This window comes from Onychostruthus taczanowskii, unplaced genomic scaffold, assembly GCF_017590055.1.
Source record: "Onychostruthus taczanowskii isolate IOZ18803 unplaced genomic scaffold, ASM1759005v1 scaffold104, whole genome shotgun sequence".
Taxonomy (NCBI): Eukaryota; Metazoa; Chordata; class Aves; order Passeriformes; family Passeridae; genus Onychostruthus; species Onychostruthus taczanowskii.
Window position 1 is genome coordinate 1,664,988 of NW_024496968.1, and position 25,529 is coordinate 1,690,516.

At 34.3% G+C, this 25,529-nt stretch overlaps 1 protein-coding gene across 1 annotated transcript in view; it reads left to right on the forward strand.

Annotated features, from left to right (window-relative positions):
- Window positions 1–25,529, forward strand: part of RYR2 (ryanodine receptor 2) — a 381,210-nt gene that overhangs the window by 317,731 nt on the left and 37,950 nt on the right. Inside the window, exons 74-83 of the mRNA XM_041413766.1 lie at window positions 292–327; window positions 1,828–1,940; window positions 2,576–2,672; window positions 6,942–7,045; window positions 7,588–7,639; window positions 7,771–7,824; window positions 15,560–15,659; window positions 16,514–16,593; window positions 19,902–19,978; window positions 21,342–21,415. Coding sequence (XP_041269700.1) covers window positions 292–327; window positions 1,828–1,940; window positions 2,576–2,672; window positions 6,942–7,045; window positions 7,588–7,639; window positions 7,771–7,824; window positions 15,560–15,659; window positions 16,514–16,593; window positions 19,902–19,978; window positions 21,342–21,415 — 787 coding nt within the window. The remainder of the gene's footprint in view (window positions 1–291; window positions 328–1,827; window positions 1,941–2,575; window positions 2,673–6,941; window positions 7,046–7,587; window positions 7,640–7,770; window positions 7,825–15,559; window positions 15,660–16,513; window positions 16,594–19,901; window positions 19,979–21,341; window positions 21,416–25,529) is intronic.

Here is a 25,529-nt window from a genome sequence, read left to right on the forward strand (position 1 = left end):
TTTTTTTCTGTGGAGGTCTTGCACCTATTTGTTTAAAGATTTAGCCCCACAGCTTTTCTTACCTTCTGTAGGTAAATTCTCAGGAGTATCTGGTGTCTTTAAAATTAATGAATATATGAGCACTACATCTGTTTTTATGAAAGTCTTGAGTAATCCTTTGCTCTCTGTGTACAAATACTCTGTCCTCCATATATACATTAAATGTTTTCTCTATTGCACTGGCAATGAACAGTCCATTCTTTGTATTTTCTTTCCATGCATACCTAACTTGTTTGTTTTTACTGTTTTCAGAAATCTGCTTGTGTAGGCCGAGGCTATTTCTTTTGGGAAAGTATTGAGGGTTTTATAATTGTTTGTGAAGATATTACTAATTACCTAACTTTCACATTTGGATTTGTCTGACTTTTAAATTAGTAGTGCTGGCACTTGTTTTTGTGACTGTAAACATGTTAGCAGTGAATGCTTTTTTGTCCTTTCTCTTAAAAACATATTTTTCTTTTGTATTTTATCTTTTAGAAAGAACTTATTTAAGAATGCTACCATTTAAACTTACAAGAATAACTATATATTTCACTGAATAGCAGTATTTTTGTCTGTTTAATTAAATGTTCTTTGTTTAACTATTAATATTTTTTTGTGTTTCCCTAAACTGGATAACCAAATTTGGATTGAATTTTGAGTCTACATAAATATCATAATTGTCCCTGCATTTTTTTCATATAATGCTTGATTTTATTGCAAGGGGGAATTACCAAGACTTTCAGGGTAGAAATGCTAACTTCCACTGCCTTCTTTGATGCTGTTGGAACACAGAGGAGTGTAGTTTGTAAAAGAAACAAACAACCCATAAAAAACCAAACAGCCCACCCCAAAGTTCAACTCCCCTTAACTCTACAACAGTTGCATACGTTAAATCAAGTTATATAATTTTTATGAAAGTTGTGTGGAATAAACCATGGAGACTAAATAGACTGTAGGAAAGGAGTGATCCATAGCACAGCCTGCAATCATGGTTCCTAGTTATCCAGTCAGGCTATATACAGAAGTATGCAGGTGCTCTTCAGCACCACAGCAGTAATTTTCTTGGGGTGGAAACAAGAATAAAAAGTGGAAGAAGAAACCCTAAAGGCATAAAAGATAAGGATGGAGCACACCCTTTTTCATCTCATGCTACTGTAGAGCCAAGATGCAGAAAGAGAGTATATTTTAAGAAAGAGCTGTAGTTTTCTGAAATGTAGCTGAAGTATTTGGAAATGTTTTATGTACATTCTGTCTATGCTACTTCATATAAAAAATTTAGTCTTAAGTCTTTGTACATGTCACTCTTTCTTAAAGTTAATTCCTTTCCATCTTAGATGATCATGGTAAATATTACAAATAAAAGATTATGTGTGTCCATGAAAATTTCTTTAAAAATATTGTCTGAGGCCATGTGAAGGTGTACAATTTACCTGTACATGTGTAAAGAGTTACATATAAAAGATGGAATGAATGAAGGCTCTTTGCATTGAAAGTTAAGATTTCCTGAGAGATGGCCTTATTGATGATAGTATTCTGTCTAAAAGACAGAAAAAGTAGAATGAAGTGAAAAAGAATAATATCTGTATCCTACCAGGAAAGGGAGATTTTTGCTTTAAATTCATTTTCTAAATTCTGATCTATGATTTGGCTGAGTGCTTAAACTCTGTCTAGAACACTTTTTCTGATCTATTCTTCTGTTGCTTCTCTACTTGATTTATCCGTTAACTAACATTTTTACTAATATTACTATTTCCCAACACTAGGAACATTTCCACCTTATTTTTCCATGTGTATTTTGTGTAACAGGTTGAGCATCCTCAGCGGTCCAAAAAAGCAGTGTGGCATAAGCTGCTGTCTAAGCAGAGGAAAAGAGCAGTAGTGGCCTGCTTTAGAATGGCACCGTTGTATAATCTGCCAAGGTAAGAGCTGTGTTGTTCTGTCTTTCATAAAATGCACTAATGTTCATACAGAGCTATTTGGCAAGCTCAAAAGAAAAAAAAAAGAAAACCAGTAATTGATAAACTACTTGGTATTATCGCTTTATTTATTAGGTTTAATTACTTTTTTCTATCTTCTGAAAACAATTACAAAAAATATAATTTTCAATTTCTGGTTTCAAGTCTAATCCTCAGCTTTAAAAAATGCAATTATTTGAGCACAATCCAAAGTTATATATTGCTATTATCTTAATATTTGTATTGAAAATATAAAAATATTTTATGTATAAAAAATATAAACCTTACCATTGTGACAATTTATTTTTTTATTTGTTACATTTAAATTTCTCTAAAGTTTTATTTGATATCTGTTCCTAAATAATGATTACTATGTTTTAGCATCAGTTTTACAAATTAATGTGACACAGTTTTAAATAAAACATTTTAATGTAAATTTTCTTTTTAAATGGGCTCTTTGATAGGTTTTAACATAAAACCTTCTCTTCCCTTTTCAATTATTGTTGTAATGACTGGACAGTTGTTCAAGCTAAATGAAATTCATTTTGACCAGAACTTTTAAAATGTTTACAGCTTCTCTTTTACATGTTCCTTTTTAGACACCGAGCTGTCAATCTCTTTCTTCAAGGCTATGACAAATCCTGGATTGAAACAGAAGAACACTATTTTGAAGACAAACTGATAGAAGACTTAGCAGTACGTCTGGGTGAAAGGGTCATAGGAATGTATTATGGATTAACTTGCAACTTGTATAGCAATAATTATAAATCCGTGAAGTAGCTAAAATAACACTTAAGCTAGCTCTACCCAAAGGGATGAGCTATCACCAAGTCACTTTGACAGCTTTTTAAAAATTACACATGATGGAGATTGCAAAATCCTCTCAGGCTCTTTGCTTCAGGGCTTCAATAACCTTTTATAAAGCTTTTTTTACTAAATTACATATCAATTGCTGTCATTCCCTTATCTCTTATCTTCTGCCCTGTCAAGAACTGGAACCACCTATTCCCTCCTGTTTTGCAGCTAACCTTTGTGTATTTGATGACTTCACAATCCGCATTAAAACCATTTAAGTCAAAAGGTTAGAATATGAAACTGGAGGAATCTAGTCTTAGATCAATCTGTTCCTTAGAGGCTGCCAGAGTCTGATTCTTCACAGAAGAATCCTCTTGGCAGGGACATGAAGATTTTTCCCAGTGGTGAAGTGTTAGAGCCATGTCTTCAGCCCTGCAAATTCCTACAATGATTTTCATTTAAGTCTGGGGTCCTCATCCCTCACAATTTTGTCTCTGAAAGGTAGCTTTTTCACAGCTTGGGCAGGAAGCTAGGAACTGATTCAGTCCCTGGGAGGTCCAACAGAACAAAGTCTGAAATCAGTCTTTTTATTGCAAGGAGAGCCTGCTCTCTGCAATAGAGAGAGGAAGATAACCATAAAATTTCTATTAGAAAAAAAAAAAAAAAGTAATAATCTCCTTTTACTGTTTAAAGCTTATGCTTAAAACCAGTTACCCAAGTTGTAAACAATTTTGAAAATTAAGATCGAAATAGTGAAAGGGAAATCAGCAGCAATGAACTCAACACAGACAGACTTTGGAAGTTAAGTTTTGCCAGCACACATGCAGAATTAATTTCTTGCGGCATCCTTATTGTACAAACAAGCATCGTGAAAGAATGAGAGACTTCTACAAATGTTTACTTTGTAGACAGCATTTTAAACTGATATCCTTATGTGTCCCAACACAGTGCAAGTGTTTTAAATAGTGCAGGTTGAGTCTCAAAAACAATTCTATTTTAGCAGTTGGGAGCATGAATGTGCAGTGGAACAACATAGGTCTTTGCATGTGTGTGTGTATGTGCAGGTGTGTACATGGAAAGAAATAGCCCATCATGGTAATTTGGCTACACTGACATGAAGGATTATCTCCTTACCTCCACGATGAACCTATATATTTGCTAAGTTATTAATAACTCCTTGCCAACTGGTAGCTTGAGTCAAAAAAACTGTGTCAGAGAAGACAGAAAAAGACTTTGAACTAGCTTTTATATCATCCTCTATTAAAAAAAAAACTACAGGAATTCCCTTCTAATTCCTCAAACATATGGATATGTGTGTTTCCATTGCTCTCTTTGGGAGACATGAATTGCACATTTTATTAAAAAGAGAGTACAAAACTCCATCTGTCTTTTAAATAAATTTGCATCACATTCTTGCTGCCTTAGAGTACTCATTCTCAGAAGGGTGAGAGTTTGAGTTTCAGCTTTGTAGATCTGACACAGAATGTTTCGTGGACATCATGAAAGACGTGGTTGTGTTGCTGAAGTTTCCTCTTAGGGAAACTATACCGTGGTTTAGCAAGAAATTAAAAGTTTATTGAACTGCAAGATGGAGTCACAGCCTAGGCTAGGGTAGCAGAACTCATCTGGAAGGGGAGAAAGGGGAAGCCTTGGGCTCTCTGATGTATTCTTGAAGGGTTGCCTGAAGTTTCTGGACTGTTCACATATTAAATAGGAAAATTAATCAATCCAGGACCTAGAAACTATAGGCAAGATTCCTGTCCTTTAGCTCTCTGTAGTTAGTACTGTACAGGCTTTTATGCCATAGTGAGTTCTTTCTCAGTACTGAGAACCTTGACCATTCTTTTCTACTAAGTAAAAATTATTGAAAGGAACAAATACAGTCAAAGCCACTTTATTCCTGACTTTGCCAGATCCTAGTGATTTACAGACTGGTGGTAAGAGCTCTTTTTGGGATGTGGGAATTGAGCATTTCCCTCACATAAAAGCTGAGAACTGAACTTACAGTTGCAGTTTTGCTCCCTGTATCTTCTGTCCTTAAGTCTTTTATACAAAAGTGGGTCTCCTTCTTCCACTTGTGAAGTTAAAGGATAAAAGAATACACTTGTGCTCTTTTTGAGGAGTTTAGTTGTGCTGATTCTTAATTCTGATTCAACATATCAAGCCTGTGAGGGAACTAGATTTTTATGTTTGATGTTAGCATCATAAGGTATTCAACACTTTCTATTAATTGTAAAAATGCTTCTGCTTAAATAAATAGTTTATATTTAAGTTTAAGCTTAATAAAGAACACTTAAGCTTATTTGGCATAATTGTTGATTTGTTTTATTGGTAGATGATATAGACATAATAATTTGTAAGAACAATATGTTTGATAGAAATTGAGATTACATAAAATATTAATAATACAATTAGATTGTATAAAATAATATTTTTTAAGTTTTCAGCATTTAGAAGTGGCAGCTAAAACTTACCCAATCTATTTCTTTTACCCTCTTATGTTACATTCAGGTAAAGCTTTTTGTTTTATACTTAAATAATTATAGGGCAAATGTCTCAAGACAATGAAAATTAAGCATACCTATTTGCCAGAAATGTCAGAAAATCACTGATTCTAGTGTTCATGCTGTGCTTATTATTGAGTTCTACTTAACTCAGTCATTGGTGAATTTGATCCTCCATTTAATTTCTATAAATCTATGTAAACTAGTAACACATTAACACAACTTCTGCCCTTTTGTTTCATCAGTTTTTATAGCATTAAGGAGGTATCCTGGTTGATAACATTATGAGTACAGAATACTGCCAGTTAATTAAAGAGAAGGTCAGCGTTCTAAATGAGATTGAAATAAAGAGCAGGGGAAGACATCCACAATTGTTCAGGTCATGTTATTGATACTGAAATATTATCACATACTGAAAAATGTGAAATAAACCTTGTGCGGCCGTCATGGAGTGGCATATGGAACAACCATTGTGCACAGGTGTCAGCTGCAGCCAGTCGTGTTTGGTACAGCTGTGTGGAAAAGGTGGACTTCACAGGCCCATAGAAATAGTTGTATTCATAGAAAGCTATAAGCATTCCACAGGAATCTGTCTGGCATGCAAAATTTGTTTTCTTAATAGACAACAATCCGTTTTCCTCGTCTCTCTGAAGTGGCCAACCCGTCCTTATTGCTTAACAGATAACATATGGCAATATAATAATGTATTAATCGTGCTGTCTTATCAATGCATGGAATTCTTTTTATCTGTATTTTGGTGTATAGTGCTAGATGAAAGCAAGGGTGAAAAGTGGGCATGTTTTATATAACCAATTTTCTTTGAGCTACCAGATTCTTCATAGAAAAAAGTGTCTGGATGAAGCAATTTGGTTAATAACTTGATAGGCAAAACTTGCTTTCTGAAATGTCTTTTGGCAAACAGTAAGAAGCCAGAGATTTGTATAGATGCTTTTCAGAACACTGCTTTGGTCGTTGTCATTACAGTTTTTAGGACTACATTTTCTTTCAAAGAAAGACAACTAGATCTGTCTAAAACTGAAAGCAAAATAACCACATGAAAAAAGAACCCTCTTTATGAATTTATATATATTATTGAATCATATATAATATTCTTTGTACATTGTTGATTTGTCATCTCCTAAAATTCTACATCCTGCCAACATTACTGTTGTTGGTAGGTAGAGCTCCTTCTGTCTAAAACTGTTGGTAAGCTTCTGGTTTGGATTTCTTCTCCCTCAAAGTCTCTCAGAGTTTCTCAGCGAGCATTATACCTAGCAAAGACTTGAAATGGGATTCTCATTTTTATCTGATGAAGCTGGTTAACACAGCAACAGACAATTCAATAATAAATGATGGCATCTGGTTACCACTAGTTCTGGATAACAGAGTAAAAGATTGAAGTTATTTTTTGAATCTAGGAAAGAGGGTTCATTTTCTTGAGGAGAAGAAATCCAAAGCTTTGCAAGTGGTATCATCTTTGTAAGTCTTCATGGTCATAAACAATCGGGGTTCAGTTTTGTCATACTTTGCTTGAAAGTTGCTTCCTCTTGGTTGTTCAAATCAAAATTACATATATTAATATTTAATGTTTAGTAAATTGCACAGAGTAAAACATTTTTCACTATTGATAATTGAATATACTTTTCAATTTTTTTTTTCCCTAAAGAAACCTGGAGAGGAACCACCAGAAGAAGATGAAAGCCTTAAAAGAGTTGATCCTTTACATCAACTTATTCTGCTATTCAGTCGAACAGCCTTGACTGAAAAATGGTAGGGATGGTGTGAGAGACTATGGAGTGTATGCAGATTTTCAGATTACTTCTGTATGTGAAGTCATATATGTTGCTTTTCAAGTGAGATTGCATAAGCTAGGCCAAAACGTGCGTATGAACATACGGTGAGTTTGAGTTACACTCAAACCTCTTTAGCTTGTGGTATGTAAAGAGAATTTAACATGACTTTTTCACAGCTATGGATGCTATGTTCAGGGCTCACTGTCTTCTGTCTATGTTCCCTATTGACAGTTAGATTCTGAATATGAAATGCATTCCAAGTATAATTATAAATTAACTATATTCACTTTACTGGAAGGTGTTTATCAGTTTCTGAGTGCTGTGTTTGTAGCTGGCTATACTCTTCTATTTGTATAAGTTAATCAATTCTTTGTTTTCAATAAATACTTTAGTAATTATTTAAGAGCATAGAAGTTATTTTAAAATATTTTTAAGTTGTTTAAACATATTTTGGCACTTCAGTTCTATTGTAATTACTCTAATCTTCCGCATTTTACCTTTCCTCTCTCTATTAACCAGCAAATTGGAAGAAGATTTCCTGTATATGGCTTATGCTGACATTATGGCAAAGGTAACTTTTTTTGATACCTATTGCTTATTTTGTGTTTTAATTAAGTTAGTGAAGATCAAGAGAAATAATTTGTAAATTGTTATTACTAAATGGCGAATTATCACCAATGTTTTCTTTCTACATGGTATCAGAGCTGCCATGATGAAGAAGATGATGATGGTGAAGAAGAAGTGAAGAGTTTTGAAGTAAGATTATACTTGTTTTGTTTTTCTTGTCATGTTAGACATTATTTCATAGCTTCCAGCTGACATTTATGTTTTTTGGTTCATGGCTTACTGCAGCTTATTCTGCCAGTGAACTGCATGTCACAAGCTGGATATGGCAGATAAAAGTCCCCAGATTAATATTAGTGAAACTAAAACATGCAGAGTGTTACAAAATATAAGGTTAAATAGAGAATAATTTAGTGGATCTTACATATTTATCTCATTTAACTTTAACTTTTAGTTAGGTATTACAGATAGTAACTTTAAAAGTCTGATAATAACATACTCTATCTTTTAAATTATTCTGCCCTACCTTTAGTTTGGATTTTTTAAAATACTATAATACTATTTTTTGCAGTAGTCATTTACATTCAGTACCAATGATTCATAAAATAGTTTTATGTTCACATATATGTTAGTGCTTCTTAATAAAATGTGAACTTCTGTTCATTGGTACTCCTAAGACTTTTTGCTTGTATTGAAAATAAGAGATCTATATTTATTGCTGTTTAATGTTGAGTTTTTAGTGATCATCACTGTTTAAAGATATACACGAGCTGATTACAAGTGTAAGAGTTGAGTCCTTGTCATGTGCTTGCTCTGGGATCTGTCTCTCTTTTTCCATTAATAAAATGGAGTTTGCAAGAAATTTGTTTCTTCTGAGGGGCACTGAGGGAATTAGCTCTTTAATATTTTTAATATTTTAATGTGTTTTGGAACATAACGATTCTAACATTAAAAGAATATTGTGTCTTTCAAATCAATTGGTATTTACATTTCATATCTCTGCTAAAACATAGAAACATGAAATTGTTTATTTTAATAAAATAACTTTTATTATTTCTTTAAACATTCTAAATACACTGATTGATTTGCTGTAAAACTATCTGTGCTGTTCTGATTGTTGAGGAGTGGTTTGGATCACGTTTACTTTTACTCCATTGTTTTATAGACATAGAATGTTCTGTATGTTTTCTACATGATGCTACATGATATAGCACTGAATTATTTAAGTACATATTCCTTATTTAACTGTATAAAGAAATCAGAAAGAATATCAATACTAAATTCTTTTCAATCACTCAGAAGTCCAGTTGAGTTACAAGTAATATCCTCAAAATATAAAGTTTTGTTTCTTGGTAAATATCTCAGTATGAACGCAAATTTCAGTGGGTTTTTCTGAATTTTTTTCTTTTCTTTTGGGAATGCAGTATATGACATACCACTGACAAAGACTATTCATTCCTATAGGGTCTTATCAGTTAGACTGTACATGCTTGTTGGATGTCAAAAGTCTCATGCTTATACATATGAAAATTGTCAAATAGGAAGCCATTGAGGTGTATGAAAAATCTATAAGTAAGAAATTTGTTAGTGCTCCTTACTTAAATTGTAATGGGTTCTTTGTTCAGCATTCAATTTTTTTGTCTTGAGAGAAGATCCTATTCATTTGTTTCTCTTTATTATTTTTCCTGTAGCTGTGAAACTTATGTTTAAATAATGCATTTATATGTTCAAAAGACAATTTTGTGTATGTATTTGGTCAGTCACCTGCAGAAAAAAAATTTGGACTTCTTTTTCTTATTACTATTTTGCTTCTTGTCCTTGCCCTTCCTTAAGGTGACAGGATCACAACGCAGCAAGGTAAAACAAAAAAAATATGTGTGTATTTGTCTGGGTCCAATTTTGTGATTTTTCAGGCCCAACATCTCGGATAAGTTCAACTAAAGGGTCATGAATTAATTTTTAACATTTCAGTTTCAGCATGACATCTCTACCAAACCCTTTTTGTGCGCAAGCTCTTTAAAGATTTCAGGAATTATTTATGCAGAATATGCCGTGTAAAATTGTGATACTGTTTTGGGGGAAACAGAGTGTTTTTTGCCTTGTTCATGTTGTTTTGCTGTTCGTGCCTATTGTGAATCAGTTATCTTTCTGGTTTTAACTTAATTTGAATTAGTAAAACAACTTATTTTGTTGTTAAAGGAAAGTAGTTGAACTTTTCTTCTGTACGTTAGCAGAGACACATTTCTGACATAGTGGTAGAATTCTGTTTGCAATATTTGTCAGAGAGAGAGCATCAATCATAGTTCATGTCTGATTCAGATCCTTTGGAACTGAGTCCTCAGCCTTCAACATTATTGTATTTGACAGAAAACTCCTTTGATACTCCTTACCTTAAACGATTCATAGTTCTTCAGTGTTTTCTCTTAAGGACATAGAGGCAATAGTTCTGAAACTTCAGTGTTAATTTTTTTATTGGCTCAATTTCTTACTCAGCCTTTTGTGTGTCATCATGAAAGCCTCACCATTTGTTTCTGAAAGGTGTCCCATGGCTATGCAGCTGACTGCTTTCCTGCTTCACGCAGGTCAAAGTCTCAGTTCCCACTGTTGACTCAGGCCACATGCTGGTAGTGCTGATATTCTGGGAGAAGGTATGGTGTGTGGAGTAGCTAGTTTTTTGGTTCTGAGGTGGCTATATACAGTTATTTGTGCTGTGGTTAATGACAGCTAGAGTAAGTAAAGATGACTTTTTTGAGATTTGAAATGCACAGATTTAGCTAATGGTCAGACTTCAGTCAGTAACGTCAAATTTCATTTCCTATGGCAACGTAGGGAAACAATTGTAACCTTCTCCATGGAAAGGAGCAAGGGGATTTTGGTACTTTGTTTGCTAGTCTTCTATTAACATTCAGATCACAAAAGAAAGAGGTTCCCAGGCATCTGTGGGGAGAGATGATGTATTTCAGGATCAACTTTACTCTTACTCCTCCAAAAATTTGTACAGATCTGTTCCATCTTCGTATGATAAAGGCATTATCCTGGAAGATGAATGTGCTCACAAAAATTTATTTAAAAGGTATTGTAATTATTTTGAACAAAGTGCATATCAAAAAACTCCAAAGAAAATATATAAGGAATCTAATAATATAATTTCTTCTTTTTTAATTCCAATAATTCAGCTATTCAAATACTACATATCTATCACTCTGCTTACCTGGTTACCACTAAATCTTATATGCTCCATATAAAATTTTTTTCTTGCTGACTGAAGTACTTTAAAAGGGAAAAAAGCACAACAAGAAGTAACCCTTGCTTTCTTCATACATGGCATTAAACTGTTGTGCAGATGTGAAATTGTACATACCAGATGCATGTGTGCTTGTGTGTGCATTTGTGTGTTTCTTTCTGTCTGGTGATCGACATCAATGTTGAAGGCAGTTCCTTTATTATATCCTGTGTTTGCGTGTGAAAAGTGTGACTTCAGTTTGTCTGGGGATAAAAGTCTGCTGCTCCTCTAGACGTTAAAAATGTGGGGTCTTTGAAGTCTTGAATCCATTTGCAGTCAGAGCAATAGAGACATTTGGGCAAGCTTAGAATGTGATGAAAATGCCTAGTGTATTTTATTGACAGTTTTGTTGCTCATATCTCATGCAGTGTAGTCTTATTTTTGTACAATTAATTTGAATTGGGTTAATAGTGTGAACTATAGGGACGTGACAATAATGTTCTCTGTTAGTATGTTCCTGTCATCATTTACTGCTAGTATTTGCTTTGAGTTATTACAGATGTCTTTGCCCCTTCCCCTTTGTCTCTAAGTTAACTTGTCTTATTGAAGAGAAGCTCAGTTGACCCACTGTAAAGTTGTTGCCACTGTCTCCTTTGATTCTATCTGACAGGAAATTCTTTTAAATCAAACTGTTTCACTAGCTAAATGCAAATAATTTTCTGCATTTGAGTCTTACATATTAATGTGTGTTAAATAGGTGTTGGATGGGAACTCAAAGAAGGAATCAAAATTTATCTCATGCTTTTAAACTCATTTGTTGATTTAAACTGACTCTTGACTCAATTGATTTAAATTCACTCTTCACAGGAGGAAAAGAAATTGGGGCAACAGAGCTTCCCATGACAGTTCTTTTCATTCCTGTTTCTGGTAGTAACTTTATTGATAGACTTCTTTATTCACAAGTTTTTTAACAAAATGATACATTGTGCTTTTGCTTACCTGGGACAAAAATTTTCACGTTTCTTTACATATAAATAATACAGCCTCATAAGGCTCCAGCCCTTTGAAGATGGTTACCTGTACCTCTTACTGTCACAAATCCTGAATAAACCACTGAGTGTCCATATACCACATATTTACAATAAGTAGCTATTTATTCTGTGAATTAATATCAGACTCTATATTAAATTTATCAATTCTAAGAATTTATCAATTCTTAGAATTTATCAATTCTAAGAAAGTAAACTTTCAAATAACTATGTAAAAATGTGGTTTTCATCAGTTTTTCCTGCATGTAATGGATTGTACAGAACCTAATACATGGTTTCACTCCCTACACTACAGAATACATTATTTATTAATAGAATAGTTTGGGTTGGAAAGGACCTTTAGAGGTCCTTGAATTCAAACCCCTTGTAACAAGCAGTGATACTTCAATGATGAAGTCCAAAAGAGTGATTCAGGAAAAAATAATTTTTTTTTTAATAGGGCAAAAACCAGCATATATTGAACTTAAAGGATTGAAGTATTTATAAAGATGTATATATAAAAGGTCCAGAAGTATTATGCATGAGTACTTGATATTTTAATTACATAGCTTATACTTATGCATGCTTGACATTGAAATGAACAGATGTTTTGCCAGTGTAAATCCTGCCTAATAGTATTTGTTCTCTGGACTAAGCAGAAGTCTTGAAAAAATATGAAGACAATTCAAAGGAGAAGCATTCATCTTCTAATAGCTGAGTTGAAAGCAACTTCTGTTTTCATTTTTTTTTTCTTTAACTTAATTTCATGATTTCATATTAAAAAAAAAAAGAAGAAAAAAATGCTCTGTAAAAGTAGGATCTTATGCCAGCAGTCTGTATTTTGGAGCCTAGTGGTGGCAGCAAAGAAACCTCTCCATATGTCCTAGCTCAAAGGGAGACTCCAATAATCAGTCTCTGTAAGAATTAGAAGAAAATTTAAGAGTTTCAGTGACACACTTGTCAGTTAAAGTTTCTCTTTAGTTTTAGCAAGTTTGTTGCCTGCAAATTCAAACTAAAAATTGTGGTTTTGCCTGATTTATTTTGTCATATGATTGCTCATAATGATTTAAACCCCAAAAACAGAATGAACTAGAAAAAATTTGGGTCTCTGCTTTCAAAGAGTGACTCAAAAATTTCCTTGGTTTGCTAGAATGCTGGAAAAAGTCCATAATATGAGAACACATGTATGTACATTTATAAGTGGTCAACTTTTTCCTATATGAGTGGAAAACATCCAAGAGGAAATAAATTTGTTCCTCATTGAGGATTGGGGTTTGGGGTGTGTTTCTTTTCTACTTTGTTTTGGTTGGTTTTTTTTTTTTTTGGTTTTTTTTTTTTTTTTTTTTTTTTTTTTTTTTTTTTTTTGTGTGTGTTTTTTTTAAATTCTGTTCAATTATTTTAAATGTTTCATTTAGTGAAGTATTTTTGCTATTGTTGTGATGGTTTGGTGAATGACAGAAAGCTCAAATCATTGGCTAATTGCTTTGGTAGTTTCTTGACTTCACATGGCAAGTAAGTAGATAAAGTGCAAAAAGCTGAAATTGGTAGCACAGATAACAGTGTAAACAGTCAGCACATCTTAAAGAAACGGGGATAACCCTATTAATTTAGTATACTTTGTAGGCAATGGGTGGCCCTCATAACGTAAGTGATGCCATCACATATATATTTATATATATGTATTGAGTTGGCAGGGAGAAAGCAACAGTGAAAATGCATTGTGAAGCTGAAGAAGGAACCATGGTCTTTGTGGGTTATCATCAAAGAATGGTTGCTTCTAAGAGAAATGCTTGTGGTGTTTTTGTTGGTGAATTGGTTTGGTTGGTGGTTTGGTTTTGTTCTTATTCATCTTGATTTGTTACTCATATCCTAGACATCTTGATTTCCATGGGAAATGTCACTTTTTTCATGCTAAGATGATTGGCAATGCCTCTTTCTACTGTTCTTCTATACTGCCATTGCAAGAATTTAGTCTGTAGATTATGCAGATACATCCTCACTGTAAGCATTCTTATAAATCTTTGATATTCTTATAAAAAATGTTGCACAGTGAAAGTAGTGTATGTGGTGTTAAGCTTGTGAATGGTATATTTTGCAATGGAAGAAAGATGAAAAGGTGTTGGGTCTAAAACTAAAAGTATCTAGAAATAGGAAATTGTTTTTAGGAAAAGAAAGGCAGATCAACTTTCAGTGGCTTCTGAAGCAAATGAAAATATTTTATTGTAGCTATACTGAACCTGTGATGTCATGGTTTTCTGGTGGTTTGTGTGTGTGGTGTGCGTGCGTGCGTGTATGTTTCTGTTTTGTTTTTGTTGAACTCCCAGGAAGAGGTTTAAACATGAAGGCAAAACTTTCAAACCCTAGCATGGCTAAATACAAAGCAACGCTGCCATTTTTTTTTCCTTTTTATGCCTCCATCTAGATCTGTCACATAATTTAAAGCAAAAAGAAAGATACAATTTAACCACAGGAGAGCTAATAGTGTGAAAAAAAAAAAAAACCCTGATGAATTTTGTTTCCGCAGCACGATATTATCAAAGATTTAAGAAACAAATTTGCCAGCCTCGGCGAGAACTCTCTGGTAACAGCATAAATGTCTGTGTTGGTTTGCTTTTGAGTTAAAGGTTTCTTTTTCATTCATTTGAACATATTTCTCTTTTTTGCCTCTTCTTTTTTAATTTATTACTCATACCCTCTATTTAGCAAGCCTTCATTTTTTAAACCTCTTCCATCTTCCAATGTATTTTTTCTGTAACTTGGATGGAAAGTTTATGGCAGCAAAGCTGTCATTCTGGCTACTTCTGCTGCAGCTGTTCCTGCTTCTAGGTCATACATGTTTTGGGCGTTGTGTTTTTGGACATGATACTAACTAATTGTGTCATGTTCCTTTTGAGTAAGCTTTTTACCACGTCATCTGATGGACTCACTGTCATAGGGCTCTATGCAACTTCCATTTTGCAACTTATACTGCTTAGTCATCCTCAATTCTCCAGCAAACTTCAATTAACCTGATGAAAGTTGAAACTCTTCTGGAATGAACTGTGCCTTTATGTTTGCTCTTTATGCTCTTTATGTTTTCGGTAGTAGTTTAAATTACAAAAAAGAAACTTCACCATTGCTCAAGCAACGCCATGCAGTATTGTTTGTTGCCGCTAGAGAATACAAAATATAAAAGCACAGTGTATTCTATCAAATATTCTGTAAGTAGGGGGGCAATCTATATTGTAATACAAGATATGTTCTGAAAAAATTCTGAGATGTTTCTTTTGCCCTGGTATTCAGCAACAACTTACAACTCAAGAGCCACATACTGAGCAGTATGAAGTTATGGTCACACTATAGAAGATTATTAAGAGTATGAACTGTTGCACAAAAACACAGCACAAAAGTGCAAGTTTGATACATGCAGTATATATAATGAACATGGGCTTTGAACTAACCTAATGATTCACAATTGAGATGACTCTTTCCAGATAAACTGCTAAAAGCATATAAAAGAAAAATACCAAGTGGAGATTATTACTTGAACCTGTTAATTATTTGTTCAGTAGCATCGTATGTATTAAAATGGTTCATGATGTTGCCATAGAGCCCATATACTAAGAGAAAACCAAGAACCTTTGGAGGATTGATAGTAACTCAAATCTCATGTTAAATGACCGGAATTTTTATTCAGGAAAAAGAAATGGAAAAGCAAAAACTTCTGTATCAACAAGCCAGACTGCATGATCGTGGTGCTGCTGAGATGGTTCTGCAGACAATAAGTGCAAGTAAAGGTAAGGTTTTGGTGCGTAGATTAAATTTTAAACCTTATTTCTAATGAACTTTGAAGTGATTTTATTTCTTATCGGGCAAAACATGCAGATGTTTGGCTCTGAGGTTTGCTTTCAAAATGAACTCGAAATTTCAAAATTTTTGACAGCTAGTTATAATTAATTTTTCTAATGCTAATTTTGAGGATGTGTGACTTGCTTCATAGCTTTAGCAGCATTGAATGACGAAATGGCCCTTAAATTCTGGAATGTGTAGAGTTCTGAAGTACGTGTGGACTTAAGTAATTTTCTTATTTCCCATTCTCCAAATGGCTTTAATAAAAGGGCTTTATTGGTGTACTTTGATAAAACATTTCAGAAGTTTAAATTATGGTTTTTTTTTAATTAGAAACCATCTTATTCTAGGGTTTTATGCTTTAGTTTTTTTCTTTTGTGATTTGTTTCCTCAATAGTGATGTTTTAAAAATTCCCAATTACAAATTTTGTTCACTGTAGTTAAATGCTTGGGTTACTGTCATTTTCTGAATAAACCAGAAGGAAACATCCAGATTTCCATGCAATGGGAGCATACTGTTAAATTTGCAAGCCAGCTTATCTTTGTGAGCCCAGTCTTAAAACAACTGTTGGATGCTCTAGTGGTTGAAACGTGATTTATATTCACTGAACGTAGTTATTCCTGCCTTATATCTTGCTTATTCTGTGTACTTTGTATGCATTACACTGTGTCTGTAGGCACTCATGAAGAAATTGAGGAAAAATACTTTAGTTTTACAATTCATTGAATGGATAAAATAATTAATAAAACATTCTTATTTTTATATATGATCCAAAAAATATATTTTTAAATATTTTTTAAGGCGAGATGGGGCCAATGGTTGCAGCAACCCTGAAGCTAGGAATTGCCATCCTAAATGGAGGAAATTCTACTGTTCAACAGGTAAAAATACTAGTTTCTTCTACCCTTTCTAGCCAGTATTGGTCTTTATACCATGGTAATTATTGCTGTAGTAGCACACTACGTAGTGTGACTGTTTGTCACAAACTGTTTATCCTCTTTCTCTTGTTTGCAGAACAAAATTGCATTAAAAAGTACCTTGTTCCCTTGTTCAATGGGTATTTCTTATTCATTTACAATGCTAAAAGATTTGTTTTGCACTTCAGGTGTAAGGGGGAAATTTTATGTTATGTCATTTACTTCTGTAGGAATTCTTTGGGAAGGAGGGCTTTCTTGGAAGATTGCCATTGTACTATAGTCCATAGAGCAAAATTGCTGACCCCAGTCTACACCAAAAGAATGATACACAACTTCAGATGTCCTTAGCTTATGCAATGAGACTCTTACAGATAAAAGCAGATAAAATCCTGAATAACTAATCTGTCCTAAGATAATTTGGTTCCCAGTGGACAAGTCTGATACATTAAAAGAATCCTGCACTGTAGAAGTGAAGAGGCTGATATAGGGTATTGTCATGGTTTGACCAGGAAGTGAGTTTCTGGGAAAATAATGGTCAAACCAGTCAGTAGCCAGATTTTAAATTGGTACCTAATGTAGCCACTGAGGACTTAGATATGCCTCTGAGAACACACAAAGGTTAAAAACAGAGCATTCCCAGAGAGACTTCCTTTTTTGAGTTCTGCCCCGGTGAGTGACCTTCTCCCCTGCCCAGCTGCGTCTGAGTAGTAGAGGGAGAAGCCATGCAGCCTGAGAGAAGAGAAGGCTGGAGCCCCTGTAAGGTGCAGGGGTAGAGGTGACCTGAGATGGTTTAGGCAGCCCTCCTCCCCCCCTCCCCCCCCCGAGAGAATGATAGAGAGAAAAGCTGGAAATTTGATATCTCATGCCGGCACCACGGCCAAGAGGAGAAGAAGTGAGGCAAGGTGCCCAACCGCCAATAGACTGAGCTGAGCTTTTAACCTTTTTTAAACCTTTGGAAGCTGTAAAAAACACTGATCCTCCCCAGCTAAAAATTGAAAGAAGACAGAGGATGAAAAAGACGGAGAAGGCTTGAGTAAGTGAAGGAATGTCAGCAGATGAAAGCACCCAAGATGAAGAAGATGATTAGAATGGCTTTGGCTAAACTTTTCTCTTACATAGCCACGGGCGAAGCCAATGTCTTCCTTTAATGCAGAGACTGCACCTTGAGAAAGGCAGTTAGCCAGAAGCCAAGAATGATAAGGCTGCAAGGAGAAGTAGAAAGGACAGAGACTGAAAGGTATAGTAAGCCCTCTGCCTTCAGCAAAAGATCTCTTTTCCTGAGCCCCAGGCCCCAGAAGAGTGAATATAAGAAAGACGGGTGTCCCAAATAGTGAGATAAAGCCATCTTCTTGATACTGGGTGATGCATTCTTAAAAAGAACCTAAAGAATAGTTTAGATCCATAGACAGTACTAAGAACACTGGACATAAAAAGAGGATGGTCACCATAGGAGATTTCTCTTCAAACAACTGCCATGTGTGACATAGAAGCACAGGAGGTTCTACTGTGTTTTCTGGGGAGGGCCATGGTGCAAGAAGAAGACTCCTCTCTCCTGATAAACTGGGGGGAGCTTGTGTGAAAAAGGGTATTAGACTGAGAATTGAATGCTAGAGAAGATTTGAGTTTTAGAAGGATAAGAAGAAGAAGAGTGTTTTAAAAGTGTTCCATTGTAGATTGTTTTGTGTTTTCTTTTTTTTTTTCTTTTTTGTCTATGTAGATTAATAAAATGTTGTTTTTTTCCCTCCATTCCCAAATTGAAGCCTGCTTTGTTCTGTTCCCGAGTCACATCTCACAATAACCATTTTAAAAATACACCTTTCATGAAAACACTAACACTACCAAAATCAATCCCTAACAGGTATGTTCAGTGCTCTGTACTAGCTGAAGATTCCTATGTTGAGAAGGGTTTATACCTGCCATTACTAAATTATTGTAGTACAGTTTAAAGAATACAAACAACTGGGAACAATTAAGGTCCCAAAGGAAGCTGGTGAATGCAGCCATAATGATGTTCTTTTCAGGAGCTGTCATTGCCAGGAATTGACATGAAAGACTACAAGTAGTGCAGAAAATATTTGCTTGAGCCACTGCCAGTTCTTTGTGATGTCATGATATTAAATTAGGAAAATCATTAAATTTGTAATCCTACAATCTATTATTAAAAATATTTTGTTAAAGACTTAATGAATCAAAATGCAGGAAACAGTATTTTTACAATGATAGGAATGCTACTAGTCTAAATAACATACTTACAACATAAAAGCATCAGTTGTACCTTTAGAATTATTGGGTTTTTCAGTTGCCTCATTTATACCTGTTTCTTCTGGTGTTATGCTTATCTTTCAAAATTTCCTTTAGGTCCTAAGGTCAGCTTTTTAGTCTTCCTTGGGAAGAGTGGTATGGGTGGGGGGAGAGGAGCTGTAGTGGTTTTTAAAACTCGTTATTATCATCGTCCTCTGGAGTTATTTGCTTTTATTGGTATAATGTTGTTGTTTGGGGTATTCTTTTTCTGTAATCTTGGGTCTACTTGGGTTTACAATGATGTGTTTTGCTAACAGTGTCTGCCTATGTGCTATCCATTTTGGAGGTTACTTATTATCAACTTTTCCTATTATTTTTGCAAAAATGGTTTTACTTTTTTCACAAAATGAATTCTTGTAGCTTTCCTACCAAGACTGACCTTTAGCATTGTGGGTTTTTTTCACAACAGAGAGCTCTGGTATCATCCTATGTCTTTACTCAACAACGCATTGCATTCTAGAATCACAGTTCAGTGAAATTCTTGGTATTGCAATCAGTTTTCAGATAGTTATTACACATTATAATAAAGCTAAAAAAAATTAAAATATGCTCAAATTGCTGCTAACAGGCTATTTCAGCTAAAATAATTTAAAACAAACTGAGGTTAAGAAAAGCCTCATCTGGTGTTGAAACAATAGTGTTAACATAAATTTTTAGCCTAGTAGCGGCAAGATTGCATTTGTATTAAACTCTAAATTCTTCTGGCTGTGTTGACTTTAGTTACTATCTTTATTTTCTATGCTTTAGGAAGGCATAACCAAAATGTATGACCTTTTCTATAAAGTACATGAGCATTAAATGTTCTTTTTGGTTTTCATATCTGTATTTTTCTCTGCAAGGGTCTTAAATATTAGGGATATTTCCGAACACCAACATCGCTAATAGTATTCATTGCATATAGTCTTAAGTTACCTAGGTTATCACATAATAGGAATATTAATTTTCTGTGTAAACTATTTGTGTTGCTGCAGAAAATGCTTGACTACCTCAAGGATAAAAAGGATGTGGGGTTCTTTCAGAGCCTTGCTGGTCTTATGCAGTCCTGTAGGTAAGAAAGTATCAACTTGAAAAATTTATTATTTTGCATGTGTATTTTATTCCATGAGATTTATAGTTCTGGAATGATCCCCTACATAGTTCTTGCAAACAGCACTTGGGGTTTATAATGTGCTAGATTTGGGTTAAAGGACGGAATGGTGCTCGTGGTGTAAAAATCTTGGTGATATGGATCTGCCTTTTTAAGAAAGCTCTTTTCAAAAACATTTACAGAATTTGAGTCTACCTGAGATATGGCAGAAAACAACTCCAGAGTTAGGAGCATTCCTCAGAGGCAAATCCTTAACTCTGGAGGCATCCAGTAATCCTGCAGAGATCAGATTAATGATCAATGTTAAGTAATCATAAAAGATTTTGGGAAACCCCAGGTTTGTTAAAATTATTCATATGATTTAGAAGTCAGAAAAAGAACTGAAATATCTAATTTCATATTAAATTAATGAACTTTAATAAATTGCGGTGATACTACGGCTTTTTTGTTCATCTATGCTTATTTATGATTTGTATTCACTTCATATATAAATGTATGTGTTTAAATGTTTTATACGTAATTTCTAAGAATAAACCGTATCAGTAAATGATGTATTAGTGAACATAAAACATAGGACTGGAAGGGGCTCCTTGGAACAGGTGATTCAGTCTTCTTGTTATGTCCAGGGTATCATTTGTGTATTATTTTTTCTTAATGCTGTCTGTGGCCAAGTTTCATTTTGAAATCAGTGAGATTTCTTGCCAGCAGAGGTTCCGTCATAGTTCTGTGTTAATCTAACTTTTATAACCATTTTTGCTTACGAACAAAAGTTATCCCTGGCCAGCTGACATGCAAAGCCCTGAAAGTCAGAACATCACAGGTTCACAAATGAAATATGTGAGGTATCCTCCTTCCTTGAATCCGGTTAGTTGAATACATATTCCCTTTTGGCAGCTTCTGTTTTTCAGAATGTGGAGGGAGAGAAACATTAAATGAAACTAATAATGACAGTTTCTGAATCGACCTTGCTGCTTGTTATGAACTGGGCTATAATACAAAAGTAGTCGGTAACTTGGCTTCCTTATAGGACCTAAAAATGAGTATGTATATCATAAATGCATACATTCCCCCTTTTTTTTTTTTTTGGTTAGTCATACAGAGCTGAATTCTGTGGTCACATTCAGGGCAAAAGCAGGTTCAGACTGTTGAGCTGAGATTTGTAGTCTCGTAACAGACACATATATCAAGCCACTGAGATGTATCTTTTTAATACTAATATGTTTGTAAACTTCAGTAAAATCACACATCCTTTTTAACTTCCACAAAATTAAATATTGCATTTATTTAATTAATCACAGGATAAATGTAATTTTTCTCACTGCAGTGTTCTTGACCTAAATGCGTTTGAACGTCAGAACAAAGCAGAAGGCCTTGGCATGGTGACTGAAGAGGGATCAGGTACTATTGATTCAACAGAAATTATCTGTGACCTTTTTGAAGTTTTGCAGAAGCAAGATGAATTTGAAAGAACCCAGGAGAGGTTTAAGTTAGGTATAAGGAACAGGTTCTTCACCCAGAGGGTGCTTGGGCACTGGAACCGGCTCTCCAGGGAAGTGATCAGAGCATCAGCCTGGCAGAGTTCAAGCAGTGTTTGTTTGGACAATGCTCTCAGGCATGTGGTGTGACTTTTGGGGTGTCCCATATGAGGCCAGCATTTAGAATTTGAAGATGCTTCTTCAAATCTCTTCAAGTCTCTTCCAACTCAGGATAGTCTATGATCCCATGAATCCTGGAAATATATATCTATCTTTATTTATCTAAAGCTAAACCAGGTTTCCTAAAAGTGATTTATATTTAATGGACATACCTAAGCCAGTCCTTGTCAACAGTAAATCATTAGCATGTGTTGAGAATGGTCTCAGAGAACTCTTTCTCATAATTCTGAAGAAGTGAAGACATTACATATAAAATTAAGAACATATTCCAATTACAAACAGCAGTGTTTATGCATGTAAAACATTTCAGATGTCCCCAGCCAGTTTCAGCATAGAATGAAATTAAAAATTCCCACCTGATTTTTAAAACTGAAAACCACACTACTTACTTAATCCATAAATGAAATATAAGATGTTGATGGAAATCTACCTACTCTATGGAAAAAAGTCTTGGAAAAGCTTTTTCTTCAAAATATTTTTTTTTCTTTCGTCTTTGGGAAAATATTGCAAAATTTTCACTCTGCTTTTGACTTTGAACCAATTTGGCTCTCCACCCTTGGTGTTGTTACTTCACTGTCAGTTTCTTTCTTCTGCTTGATAGTAAGTTCTACAACTCCTTTACTGTGATTGTCTGGACATTAAGTTCGTTCTTACGTGCTTAATAGAGCTACCAAAGCACATTTTCTTCCCTTATCTTCAGAGTTTTTTTACAGTGCATTTTTATGTTTAAATCCTACAGTGACCTAACCTTTTAACATGTTTTTGTCTTAAAAGCAAGGTAAAAAAGCTTGACTGTATAATCCCTATTGCATTTGAGGGATCATAATTCATACCAGCAACACTGCATCTCTCATTGTCCCTTGTGTCTGTAGATCTTTTATGCGGCCTGTTTCTTTAATATTCAACTGCTTAAATAATGATTTTTCATTAACTATTATATTTGCCTGAATGACTTCAAGGTCAGTCAAAAATTCTGCTTCTCTGAAACTGCTCTGACAGTTTAAATCATAGATTAAATCTTTCTAGACTCATGTGAGTGATAAAAAAAGTGAACCCATGTGGATAAAATTTGGTTACAAGATGATAAATTGAGCCCTTGTACAGCTATCTGGCATGCAATTTTTGGCCATTACTCTCATGTTTTACTGAAGATTATTCTGCACAACCTTTTGTTATTTTGAACAACATTTCTACCATTACATAACTAAACTTACTTACAATGTTGGATTCTGATATGGACTTTCAAGATATTGGCTCATTATTCTTTTGACCTCTGCCTCTGTTTCTAGGAATGACTGATTTTGCATGCAAATATAAATAAATCTTTAAATGCTGCATAATTGACTCTACTGATGTTAAGAGTATTTTTGTGCTTCCTCATTTGAGGGATTTTTTTTCATTTTCTGTTTATTTGATGTTTCTCTTTTAGTACAGAACTAATTTTGGCAAAACTAATACTAACTATATTTTGTATTTCCTAAAACAAATTCTCACCTTTTTTTCTTTTTTTCCTGTTTCTTTTTCTTTGAACTAATTGTCCTGTCCTCCCTTCCTCAGTCATCACCCATGAGCGTGGTAATTATTAAAAAGAACTGCCTATTCCTTATTTTCCCTGCTCTTAGCTTTGTGTCAGCATTGTACAGCTCCTGAATATCACTAGATTTTTTCCTGCAATACTGCTAAACTAGTGTGATTTTTCTGTTAATATTAAAACTTTTCATCCTAAAATTCTTGGTTTACACATCAAAACTTCCCATTTTGGTCTTCCTCTCTTTCTCAGGATTTGCACAGTGGCTGACACAGTAGATGTAAGAGCAACAAGCTTTTTTATACTTTTCTTTCCTGTTCTTTTTTTTTTTTTTCATTTTAGTGAGCCCAATATTTGCAATGGATGAATGTTAAAAGGAAAAAAAAATAATATATACATACACAAAGCCTTGTGCTTTAGTCCTCCTGTAGCCTTTTTGTTGTGTATTGAATGTGGCTTTATTGCTGCATTGATTTGTGCAAGCACAGGAAATCAGTGGTGGATCCAGTGCGGATTTGAGGGTGGCTAGTGAGGAGAGGACTTGCCACTGGCTAGGTTTATCTAATGTGGTCAGGAGTTGATACCAGAAAGAGGTGGTGCATTGCTAACTTGGAGCAGTCAGTGCTGTTTACAGGTGACTCTTCCTTATTCTGAAAGCTATTTGGTGTGTTATGGTTGCTATACCTCAAAGTTTCCTTACTTCAAGTAAAAGAAGAGCTTTATAGGAGCAGTTGCCATGAGATGTTCATGTCTCCATGTGAAAAGAGAATTTAAAATACAAAATCTGTATACCAGTCAGCAGAAACAATGAACTCCAACACAGCAGATGTCTTCTCATTAGCCAAATGTTGGGGAGGAGGATGATCTGGTGTTTTATCTGTTTTCTCAGTGGAAATTTTCTATTTGGCAGCTTAACAAAATTCTACACAGTGATTAGGATTTTTTTTTGTTTGTTTTCTTTGTTAGTGAGCAGTAGCAGTGTCAAGATACAGTAATCACTGTGTCAATGATTTCTTGGCACAAAGGGATAATATTTGCAAATACCATATTTTCCTACATGTTAATATCCAGATACTGAAAATTCAAGACAAAACCAAATCCAACCAAAAAATACTGTACTTTTCCCTTTCAAAGTTACATTATTGTTGATAATATGCTACCTTCAAATAGTAATATTTTTTTTTATATTACGAAGCACACCTTTTTCAGTTAATTGAAAAAGTAGTTTACATAAAAGCTGTAGAGGTACTGGTATTAATACCTGATAGCATTAAGAAAGCCAAGCCAGTGTGTCTGTGGGGAAACTCCTGTAGTGAGCAGTTTCAAAGTGTCTGAGCTTTTATGTCTGCAGTCCTGTGAATAACCATCTGTGAATACTACAAAGGAAGTACCAAAGATGAGAGAGATTTTCGCACTGGTTTTTATTAGTTTTGTTTCATTGAGAAAGATACTTATTCTATGAATATTTAATTAATCCACAATTAAAGATAATTTTATTGATTCCCAAGGAAATTATGGGATGTAAACGTGCATTTTAGCCTGCTTTTCATTTCATCTGAATTGGCTGCAGAAGCACATTCATGAGTAATTGTCATTGACTTTGCAACCTACAAGCCCGAAACTATTATTCCCAAAGTCAAAGAAAAACTGTTGAACTTTATGGGAATAAAGTCAACCTTTCCTCATGTGCAGTTCTTGTTTCTGGTCCCATGCCCACCTTAGTAATAGATAGAAAGCCCTTTATTGAGTCAACATGGATGTGAAATTTATTGCTCTATTCCAATTGTTTCTTTGTGCTGTCCACATCATAAGTGCCTTGTCCTGATATTCCTCTGACTGGTACTACCTTCCCTTTCCAAACCCTGGAACCCCCACTGGTAACAACATTGATGGTTCTTTAGCAAATGTGTTTCTTACTTGTTTTTGTGGCGTATTCAATGTTGTTTCTTCTGTATGTATTTTGTTTTGATTGTTCTGTTTCCTTTTCCAAAAAGGGGGGTTCAAAATCAAAGACATGTAGAAATACTGTTTTGCAATGTTTTTTCATTTAAACTCATACTCCTTGCCATTTCACTATGAGCCACAAGAATCTTGAAAGTGCAATGTTATTCTCTTTTGGAGAGAATTGTTTTACTTCTATGAAGTACAAAACTTAAGATGTTTGTTAAGTTTACACTTAGATTATTTACTTCTTTTCCCCCTTTTTCAGGAAAGCTCTTTTTTAATGTTTGATTTTTTAAAATATATTATCATGTCTTTAATTTCTCTGTAAGTTCACAGAAGCCTTATTTTAATAAAATACAATTTTAGAATAAGATAGTAGCTCTTT